The following is a 12,033-nucleotide window of genomic DNA, read 5'->3' on the forward strand; positions in this document are numbered from 1 at the left end:
GAAAGATTTTGATTGGATAAATATGTGTTTATTGATATTTCTGTGGACTACACTACTTGACCCTTATGTGTGGAATTATATTTTGTTTGGAATTATGGTTATTTTTAAAGGCTAGTGGTGCCGGACAAAGATATATATGGGTAGTTTATTACTCATACTAGGTACAGTAGTTAGCTTTCTGCTCATGGAGAGCTTACCTGGAGGAGAAATACAGTGAGGGAAAAAAATATTTGATCCCCTACTGATTTTGTATGTTTGCCCACTGACAAAGAAATGATCAGTCTATAATTTTAATGGTAGGTTTATTTGAACAGTGAGAGACTGAATAGCAACAAAAAAATCCTGAAAAACGCACGTCAAAAATAGTATAAATGTATTTGCATTTTAATGAGTGAAATAAGTATTTGATCCCCTCTCAATCAAAATGATTTCTAGTCTGTTCTGTCTGTTCTTCCCTTGCTTAATAGAAGTGCATGTATTTGAGTTTCTTCAAGACTGGCAATGTTAAAAGCCAGGACAAAAATAAATAAGATCATCAGGAAGTTGCCGACTCTGAGGGTCTGTGAAGTACTCAAATAACTTAATTTCCTAATACCCTTTATATTGTAATTAGCATTTGTCTGTGTTTGTATGGTGATATTTTACAAATGACATCTTTATACATGAACAGGGAACCGTTACCATTGGCATGAATTGTTGCAGTGAATTGGTATCTGGTTAAGTATGAATGGCACTCTTTTTGGTGTTTTGTTTTCACCTGAGGAATGTTTGCCCTGGCATGCCCTGGGCCCTCACGTCTGCAGACACAGAGAGAAAAGAGATTTACTTAATGTGCTGTGATCTAGATGAATATAAAGAACTAGGTAATGTCCTTGGTAAACCAAAATAGCTTGCTAGGACCTTGCAAAATGGTCCCCTAGATTTATAGATAGATATATTTTCTAGTCCCCAGTTATGTCCTAGTCCTTTGACAGTGTTATTCAAGTGCTGATCGATCCATGTTTTTTGGACGATCATAGTGTTTTATTTGAACATATAAACAAAATGTATCAATTTAATTCATTTATAATTGTTGTTATCTTGTCTGAAAAGAGCTACTGGAATTGTCAAACAACATACTGGCTGGGCTAGGCTACTACTGTAGACTAAATATAATTAATCTTTACACCTGTGATAGAAATTCTGCAGAACTCTTTAAGGCAGGTAAAGCAGAGATAAAATAGTCTTTAAGACAATAACAATTTTATTTAAACTTGCAAGGAGAGAGAAAACATAGCAACCAGGTTACCAGTGAAATGTCTCTGAGGCGCATTAGACTTCATCAGAAGTGACCACATCTTACAAAATAGCTGACCTTTGAGCAAAACATGTCTATCCGGTCTCAATCAGAATAGGCTTGTTCCTATGATTAGTTTAGCTCTGTATTAGCACAACCTGCATTTTCCTACTGCCTAAATACATGGACTCGGTACTTTAATATCAACACAGTACCTAGCTTGGGATTTTTTACTCTCTTATACAATGGCATAATTAATCAATATATCAGCTCAGTATATTTCTACAGCAGGCTGCATTGATATAAATGGCTGGTACCGCATGAACATAAATAACAGGATGAGTTGGAATGAAATATCAAGTGTTGTTAAAGCATTCAACCCAGTTCATGTATTGTTAACAAAGAAATCACTGAAACCAAACCAACCTTAAAAAAGCACTAATCGCTCAGCGCTAACTTTACCTTTCATGATTCTGCCAACATTTTAATTGAGCTCAAAGGGACTAGATCTTAAAAGTTGATCCTGATTGATTTTACAACTTTCCCTGTGTGGTGTCTTGACCTGCTACGCCTTTGAGCTGAAGTTGATTGGCCAGCTTCCAGAAGTCTTTCGATAAACATTTCTTTCCCAGGCAAATTTCAAACAAGCTTTAGGCAAATATATGAGGAACCGCTGGTCCCAGAAACATTTGCATTGATCAAGGATTTACTTTCCTTCTTTCCCAGCCTGTGATTCAAGGTCTTTTTGGCTTAGCTTCTAATTCCTGCTCTGCTTGGCTCAACTGCTGGAGCGCACTAACACAAAACGGACAGCATTACTAATCAGTCCCAGGGCCGTCCATCCTGCTTGTCCTCCACTACTCTCATCTCCTCTCGTTTGGTCTCTGTTTGCCTTTGCATGAGTGTCTGACTGTTGACCATGACAATAGCCAGTCAGTTTTTAATTGTGTGACTGACTGTATGTTTACAGTGTGCTCAGAAGAGCCTTATGAGAATCTCCTGGATCTGGGGCCTGCTCACTTCGTGCTGAGTGCTGAGCCTCTTTAGCTTACCCAGCACTAGCCTGGCTGACTTTGTTTCTCCGCTCTACTCAGTCCACTACACACAACAAATCCCCCCTAAAACATTATATCCCGTCTCTGTATCGGTCTGTTCTCTCTCTCTCTCTCTCTCTCTCTCTCCTTTATCCCCTCTCGCTATCTTCACACTCTCTGTCTTTGCTATTCATCCCAAAACGAAAGCCAGACAACTTTTTCATGACACCAATTTTTGCTGACTTTTGTTTCTTCCTGAAAGGTATTTTTGGCAACAAAGCAAATATTAAGTCCTCCGTACAACCTAGGCTTGATTGTGGTAATATGTTTTAAAGTAGTTTTTTTTTTACATGACCATGAAGACCATTTTCTGTTGTTTCCAGAGCAAACAATGAGGGCATGGGTAAATCAATTAGGACATGAGTTCTGATTAAAAATACAGTTTTGTTATATGACATTGACACTCCCAACATTTTATTATTTCTGTATATTTACTTACTATAGTGTTGACCCTATGTAACAGTGATCTGAGAGAGGAATGTGTGTCTCTTGTCTGTTTAATGAACAAAATAAAAACATTAATTTGCAAAGCAACGAGCTGAACGGACAAATAACACTAACTCAAAATATGCTGTTTTATTCTCATGTGACTAGTTTTATAATGTTGCCTACAGCCTGCATAAACAAATTAATAATAGATTTCTTTGTCTAGCCAGCACATAATTACCAGAAGATATTGGACAATGTTGTCAACTTTTTGTTCCTCACAAGAAAACTTACAAATTACAAGGTACTAATTTACACATAGTGAAATTATGGCCAGCTTAAAACTTTGCCATTTAGGTCATGTAGACACTCTAGAATGTGACTTACAGGACCAATTAGGGTAACTGCACTGCATTACCTGCTCTGGCATGTGATCTATCAGTATTTTGTTTGCTGATTAGATGCTATAACTGCTAGGCTTTCTGCCATCCTGCTGACTGTATAACTGTTCCTGTCTACAGTGCCTCTTTCTTTCACCCCTGTCCTCCCCTTCTTTCCAGACAATGCTTTTTACCACAGCTCTGTGGTGTGTCTAGTCATTCTGTTTGTTCGGCATAATGCTCTTCTCTTGGAGTTGTGGTTAAAAAATTAAATCAATCTGGAGCTGCAAATCATCTGGAGAGCACAGCTAGGCTGAAACATCTTATAACAAAGGAAGGATCAGGCGCCAAATCTAACTAATGATGTTAGCTTGAAAGAGGGTTACGGATTAATCTAAACATGCACAGAGTACTCTTGCTTAGCCACCAATCCAAAAGTAGATATATAGGGAAATGTCAGTTGTTTGCACAATACATTTCACAGTGCCTATGTTCATAAGGTCTGCCTGACAAAGGTGGCATGAAACGCGCCAACACAGGCTGATGTTTAAACAACTCCATCCAGGTTAAAGCAACTCTGCCGATTCTTCTACATCATCAAATATCAAACATGTAGGCATGCTTGAGAAAACCAGGCAAGCCTTGTTCAGCCTGACCGCAATAGAAATGATTGCCCTCTTGAGAATCGCCCACGTGAAAGGCAGTTTTGCTAACCACTACACCACAGAGCTCTACCTTCAACGCGTGTCAGTATAGCATCTATCCTGAACAAATCCTTGTTTGCCACTGGTCGTTTTAACAGCTTATTAGCCAGTAATAGGCTTTACCAGTATCTACTAACGTACTGGAATAGTCATAGGAATTGAGCAGTTGCTAGCGAGTCTGCCAAAGCTATTTCATTTCATGGCATAAGAACATATTTTTTTTCTTTCTTGGCATAACAACATACTTTATTCATTCATTTGGGAATGACATTGATACAATAACTATAAAGAAAGTTGACGATAACTAACTTTTTAATCAAGTGAAACGACAAGAGAATCGTGGAAATAAAATACATCTACTAACTACTAACTTCTTAGGAATAATCATAAGAATTTAGCAATTGCTAGCGAGACTGAAGATGAACTTTTCCATGCCAGAAACAGTCCCAATATAACCGTATACAATGTCAGGTTTCGGTTTTTTCCAGCAAAGTTTTTCGTCATTATGGAATAATTCACAATGCGTACTTCACTTCGCCTGCGAGGAGATATGAACTCTGGTTAATAACCAGGTTTTTCTGGCATGCACACAGGTCAAGCTAAATGTAGTTAAAATGCATTTTACATGGGTCTCTATTAGAATGGTTCGGAATGGCTCTGAGAGGGAATGATTTATATTATGCCAATGAGGGATATGGGAGAGGATCCAGGAATCCACTCAATACTTCAAATTCCTATGATTTTTTGTGCATTTTGGTGTAAGAACTGTGTTAAACAGGTTGCATTGACAATGAGTAGGGGGCCGTGTAAGTCTTCAAGCAGGTATATGAGTGGAGAAAAACCTAGTTGACCCCAGGTTAGCCCTTAAAATGAAAAAAAGTAACTACTTTAGCTGGTAATCTAATCACAATAGTGCTATAAGTTTATTTCCCTCTACCAAACTGCCCTGTACCTGCTGACTTTTTATGAGCAAATTTTATCAATGAGTTATATTTGGCACGTTGCATAACATTTTGTCAAACATTAGATAATTTCAAAATAATGCAAGATTAACAATTTCTTTAAATTGTAGTGTGCACTGCTGTGGTAAATAGGAAAATGTTTGTAAGAATGTAAAAAACTCTCTGAGTGACTGCACAGACTCATATTTACCCCCCTTTTCAGGTCTCCCAACTTTTCTGTCTGCAAAAAAAAAATAAAAGATACATCCTATGACAACCACAAAATGTATTTTTTCTTTTTTTTCATCAAATGGTTTGAGTGAACAGGGTGCTGTTTAGATACAGTAATTATTAAAATGAACATGCACTGTTAGCCTACCAATGTATTTTTTCTTTTTTTTGTTATTTGTAATAAATCATGTTTTGTTAAACATTCATCAAATGGTTTGAGTGAACAGGGGGCTGGTTAGATACTGTAATTATTAAAATGAACATTCACTGTTAGCCTACCAAATGTTTTGGTTCAACAGTAAGATACATAACTTTACTATAGGCCCCATTCATAAATGTTTTGTTAAATATTTTGTAATTTTTTGAGCATTTACCAGTAAGACCACATACATTTTAAATCACTGTAAATAAAATCCCACAAAATAAAATGTTTTTCCCAAAATCTGAAAGATTGCCTAATCAAGGCAATGTCCCCTTTACTGCCCTGGGACACTGAGAATATGATTAGATCTTAGAACCCAACTGAAGAAAGGATCTTATGGTCTGTCAATGAAAAAAGCTTTTCGATGACTGAATATTTTGTGTTTTTTTTATTAAAAATAATAAATCTGCTTTTTGAGGTCGGCATAGTTCCCCGCTTTTACTCTCTGTAATGATTTCCATTCACTCTCTCATCTCTCCCAAGTGGCTGTGCTCCTGAAGGATGATTACTTCGTACGGGGGGCGGGACTACCTGGACGGTTCAAAGCTGAGAAGATGGAGTTCCACTGGGGTCACAGCAATGGATCGGCGGGGTCAGAGCACAGCGTCAACGGCAGGAAGTTCCCCGTGGAGGTAAGATCACATGGACACGTAAGCGAAACAGAGGTTGTTGAGGGTTGAGACTGATACACTAATCCCAAATGGGAAGGATGTATTAGCTAAAGCTGAGACTGGAGTACAGGAGATTACTGTAAGGCCTTGCTACAATAAAATGAGTATAACCATGTAATCCTCATGCTGAGTGGATGAATGTAAGGTCCTTATTTGAGAGGCAGGAAGAAAATGACTGAAAGACAGGGTCCGAGGCAGAGGTAGTGAATCAGCGTCTGTCCTTTGCGATGCAGATTGATTCGCATCTTGATGACAGGTGTTCTGAAGGTGATTCATCATTCAGGAGGAGTCAGTAGGAGTCGGGAGTGGAAAGAACCTTTCAGAATGACAACTCACTGAACTTTCTGTCACTTAATGCATTTAGATTCACTCTACCAATCAGTCTATAATGTTGAAGCAGCAACCTGTTTTTGAATCCTATGTACAAGGCATACAAATGAAACAGAAAGAAAAGCATTCTGTCTACTGCTTTTCCGTCTCCGTTTTCAGACCTGGGAATTATTTCCAGCTAGGTCGGTTTCTCTAGCCTAACCCTGTTCTCATAAAGCTTTCCCTCTGGCAGCTAGGCACTGGTTTCATTAAGCTTCTCGTAAAAAAAAGAACTTCCTTCCCGTCTTTGTAGCTGTAGCTCTTTTCTTAGAGATCCTTTCTTTCCTAAAGGCACGCCATGACTTGTGCATGATACTGAATGCCTGTATAATGACTATTATTCTTTTGGTGACCAACAGACCGTTAAAGGCCACTGGATGAATGATATACAGCCATGCTAATTGAAAGCTGGGCTATTAGGTGTTGTGCATATGGCAGCTATGATGTGCGTATGGGCTGCTGTAATCGGGCTGCCTTTACCCGTGGTGGTGGTGAATACGGATGTGTTATTCACTTTGATGAAAGGTCTGTCTGGGTACAGGGTGGTTATGGGGAGGAAGAAAAAGCACCAGGAGACGAGAAGGTAAAGGGATTTATGCTATTCATTGTGGTTTAAATATATAGCCATTTACTTTATGGCTCATGTTTGACAAGTAAAAAATAACTTTAACTCAAGGGACATTGTGTGTGGTTTTATGATATTATATATATATATATATATATATATATATATATATATATATATATATATATATATATATATATATATATATATATATATATATATATATATATTTAAATTGTGTGTCTGTGGAGAGTGTGTGTGTGTGCCTGCCTGTTAGGTTGAAGGTCTTTAGACAAATCACAACCAAATGTTGAGGTAGTAACACACCTGTGTTGAGGGGAGAGGCATTTATTCTACATTTCCTGCTGGGTTGTGGGATAGTGGATTGATCCAAGTGGAACTGCTAACAGGTATTACCTGGGGAATGCAGGATTGTGCTGCATTTATTCCAGCTTTTAATCATTATCCACAATCCTAATCTATAAAAGCATTTTAATTATTGTTTGGGATTATAGAATATGCTAGCGATGACATAGAGATTGACTAGTTACATATGATTACTAATCAAAGGATCCTGCGATTCTGGTTTATTGACCGCTCCACTGATCAGTGCTTGTTCCTGCACCTCACTAAACAGCAGTGTAAAATGTGCCAATTAAGATTTGAATCTTTACATGCTAGCGCATCTTCTTTTTTACTGGCAAGTTAATTTGGGTGTATCATCATCATCATCTTCCGCTTATCCGGGGCCGGGTCGCGGGGGCAGCAGTCTAAGCAGAGATGCCCAGACTTCCCTCTCCCTAGACACTTCTTCCCGGGAAGTGGAGGAAGGTGGATGGAGAAAGGCGTTCCCAGGAAGGCGTTCCGGATGCATCCGAAACAGATGCCCAAGCCACCTCAGCTGACCCCTCTCGATGTGGAGGAGCAGCGGCTCTACTCTGAGCTCCTCCCGGGTGACCAAGCTTCTCACCCTATCTCTAAGGGATCGCCCAGCCACCCTGTGGAGAAAGCTCATTTTGGCCGCCTCTATCCGGGATCTTGTCCTTTCGGTCATGACCCAAAGCTCACAACCGTACGTGAGAGTAGGAACGTAGATTGACCAGTAAATCGAGAGATTCGCCTTGCGGCTCAGCTCTTTCTTCACCACGACCGATACATCGACCGCATTACTGCAGAAGCTGCACTGATCCGTCTGTCAATCTCCTGTTCCATTCTTCCCTCACTTGTGAACAAGACCCCTAGAAATTCTGTCCATAACAATTACGAACAGAACCGACGACAAAGCGCAGCCCTTCCGGAGTCCAACATGCACTGGGAACAAGTCTGACTTACTGCCGGCAATGCGGACCAAGATCCTGCTTCGGTCGTACAGGGACCTGACAGCTCTTAGCAAAGGACCCAGGACCCCATATTCCCGAAGCACTCTCCACAGGATGCCGCGAGGGACACAGTCGAATGCCTTCTCCAAATCCACAAAACACATGTGGATTGGTTGGGCAAACTCCCATGAACCCTCCAACACCCCGTAGAGGGTATAGAGCTGGTCCAGTGTTCCACTGCCCGGACGAAAACCACACTGTTCCTCCTGAATCCGAGGTTCTACTATTGGCCGTATTCTCCTCTCCAGAACCCTGGCATAGACTTTCCCGGGGAGGCTGAGAAGTGTGATCCCCCTATAGTTGGAACACACCCTCCGGTCCCCCTTCTTAAAAAGAGGGACCACCACCCCAGTCTGCCATCCCAGAGGCACTGTCCCCGACCGCCACGCGATGTTGCACATGCGTGTCAACCAAGACAGCCCCACAACATCCAGAGACTTGAGGTACTCAGGGCAGATCTCATCCACCCCCGGTGCCTTGCCAGCAAGGAGTTTCTTGACTACCTCTGTGACATGAGCCCGGGTGATGGACGAGTCCACCTCTGAGCCCTCATCCTCTGCTTCCTCAATGGAAGACGTGACGGCCAGAATCTCTTCTATGCCAGCCGATAGTCCTTCTCCATGGCCTCACCGAACTCCTCCCAGGCCCGAGTTTTTGCCTCTACAACCAACCGGGCTGCAGTCCACTTGGCCTGCCGGTACCCGTCAGCTGCCTCAGGGGTCCCACAAGCCAACCAGGCCTGATAGGACTCCTTCTTCAGCTTGACGGCATCCCTTACTTCCGGTGTCCACCACCGGGTTCGGGGATTGCCGCCTCGACAGGCACTGGAGACCTTACGGCCACAGCTCCGAGCGGCCGCTTCGACAATGGCGGTTAGGGTTAGGTCCACTCGGACTCCATATCTCCAGCCTCCCTCGGGATCCAGTCGAAGCTCTGCTGGAGGTGGGAGTTAAAGATCTCTCTGACAGAAGACTCGGCCAGACATTCCCAGCAGACCCTTACAGTACGCTTGGGCCTGCCGAGTCTGTCCAGCTTCCTCCCCCGCCATCAGATCCAACTCACCACCAGGTGGTGATCAGTTGACAGCTCCGCCCCTCTCTTCACCCGAGTGTCCAAGACATACGGCCGCAGGTCAGATGAAACGACAACAAAGTCGATCATCGACCTGCGGCCTAGGGTGTCCTGGTGCCATGTGCACTGATGGACACCCTTATGCTTGAACATGGTGTTCGTTATGGACAAACTGTGACTAGCACAGAAGTCCAATAACTGAACACCACTCGGGTTCAGATCAGGGGGGCCGTTCCTCCCAATCACGCCCCTCCAGGTGTCACTGTCGTTGCCCACGTGAGCATTTAAGTCCCCCAGTAGAACGATAGAGTCCCCAGTCGGAGCACTTTCCAGCACCCCTCCCAGAGACTCCAAGAAGGTCGGGTACTCTGCACTGCCGTTCGGCCCGTAGGCACAAACAACAGTGAGAGACCTATCCCTGACCCGTAGGTGCAGGAAAACGACCCTCTCGTTCACCAGGGTAAACTCCAACACATGGCGACAGAGCTGGGGAGCTATAAGCAAACCCACACCAGCCCGCCGCCTCTCATCATGGGCAACTCCAGAATGGTGAAGAGTCCATCCTCTCTCAAGAAGTGTGGTTCCAGAGCCCAAGCCATGCGTAGAGGTGATCCCGACTGCCTCTAGTCGGAACCTCTCAACCTCACGCACGATCTCAGGCTCCTTCCCCGCCAGCGAGGTGACGTTCCACGTCCTTAGAGCTAGTTTCCGTGTCCAGGGATCGGGTTGTCTAGGCCCCTGCCTTCGACTGCCGCCTGATCCTCTCCGCACCGGCCCCTGTGGGTGGTGAGCCCACGGGAAGGCGGCCCCTGGTCGCTCCTTCAGGCTGAGCTCCAGGGTGGGGCCCCGGCTGCGCCATACCGGGCGATGTCACAGACCTCAACATTTTTCTCATCATTAAGGGGTTTTGGGTGTATCATTTATCTATAATAATGCACTGACATTATTAGGCAATAAACAATGACACAATTAAAAGATATTGTTAACTTGATGTAATGACTAAGACAGAAATGAATGTAACAATCTCCCATTAATTCCCCAACATCCAACTGGATTAGAGGTTTACAGTTTCACTCAAAATTGCTATCAATCTACACACAATTCCCCGTATAAGACAAACTCTTAAAAAGGTTAATGTTTTGGGAAATTTGTGCCAATTTCTTTGTATTCAGAGCCTTTGCCATGACACTTGAAACTGATCTCAGATGCACCCTATGTGCTTTGATCTGCTTTTAGATGTATCTAACTTTATTTGAGACCATCTGTGGCAAATTAAATTGATTGGACATTATTTAGAAAGGCACTTACGTGTCTCTATAAGGTCCCACAGTACACAGTGCATGTCTGAGTAAAATACCAGCCATGAAGTCCAAGAAACTCTCCATAGACCTCCGAGATACAATGAAGTTGAGACATTGATCTGGAGAATGTTATTAAAAAAAATAGTCTAAAGCATTGAATGTTCCCAGGAGCGCAGTGTGAAATCAATGAAGTATAGAACCATCAACACTATTCTTAGGGCTGGCCGTCCAGCCGGACCAATTGACCGGACAAGAAGGCCCTTTGTCAGAAAAGTGACATAGAACCCTATGGCCATTCTAAAAGAGCTTCAGAGTTTCTCTGCAGATATCTGGGCAAGAACCTGCTAGAAGAATGATCTCAGCACTCCACCAATCAGGCCTTTAGGATAGAGTGGCTAGATAAACACCACTCCTGATTAAAAGCCTGATAGCCTGAGAAAGATTTCCTGGTCTTATGAGAGCAAAATGTAACCATTAGGCCGGAATCTGTGAATGTCATAGATTGGGCCAGTCAAAAATCTAACATAAACCCCTAACATACTGTATGTGGGAGGCTTGAGTATGTTTCCGTTCATAGATGATGAGATATTTTAGTTTGGTTATTCAACATATGTGTTTATGCTAGATAATGAAGGAGGACCTTGGGACAGGGAGGGGAAATCAAATTAAAGCAATATCATACAGGGGAACACAACTCCAGGATCTCCAGGACTGTATAATCTCAATGATTGGGAGAAACAACTGAAGATGTTGCTTTCTCTGAATCTCTCATTCTAGAACACAGCTCTTAATGTGGCATTTTCCCCCCAAATGTCAAAAAGAAAGAAGCAAGACCTGTGTGAAAGAGCATCAGTAGGGAAGAGACCAAGCGTCTGGTGATGTCTGTGGGTTGGAGAAGGCAAGCATTGCATGCAACGGATATATGACCAAATATTAAGCATGAGTGCATTGTCCATAAGGTTAATCTGTACAAATACCAAATAACTTTAAATGCAGGACTATGTACAGTACATAATGTGCTGTCATTTCTAAATGGTTAATTGGATATGGATGGGCATTCTGTACAGAGGCAAATTCTGTGTCACTGTACAAATGTTTTTTGCGGTTCCCTGTATATTCATCCTAGAAGTCTTAAACTCACATGAGAACTTCAGATAGCTAAGACTATGTGATTGTGTATACAGTTCACTGCTTGTTTTTCCTCCATCTTATCAAGTGGGTTCACTCACAGGCCTCCCTTAAAGCTAGACTGGTGGAGACGCTCCAATACATTGTTTGAGGAAAACCCAAATGAAAAGAATGGCTCATGAAGGGAATATGGTGGCGATTTATTTCACTGTCGTGGTCCATTGGACACGGCACAAATAAACAAAGAACACAGCTAAAGTTGAACCTGAAAAACTGTGTGCGCTTGTGTGTGTGT

General features: G+C 42.4%; 1 protein-coding gene across 2 annotated transcripts in view; it reads left to right on the forward strand.

The window, feature by feature from the left end:
- Positions 1 to 12,033, forward strand: part of ca16b (carbonic anhydrase XVI b) — a 195,876-nt gene that overhangs the window by 134,784 nt on the left and 49,059 nt on the right. For both annotated transcript variants that reach the window (XM_013138224.4, XM_013138225.3), the window contains exon 4: positions 5,738 to 5,886. In XM_013138224.4, the coding sequence (XP_012993678.2) occupies positions 5,738 to 5,886 (149 nt within the window). The remainder of the gene's footprint in view (positions 1 to 5,737; positions 5,887 to 12,033) is intronic.

This window comes from Esox lucius, chromosome 17 (assembly GCF_011004845.1).
Source record: "Esox lucius isolate fEsoLuc1 chromosome 17, fEsoLuc1.pri, whole genome shotgun sequence".
Classification (NCBI taxonomy): Eukaryota; Metazoa; Chordata; class Actinopteri; order Esociformes; family Esocidae; genus Esox; species Esox lucius.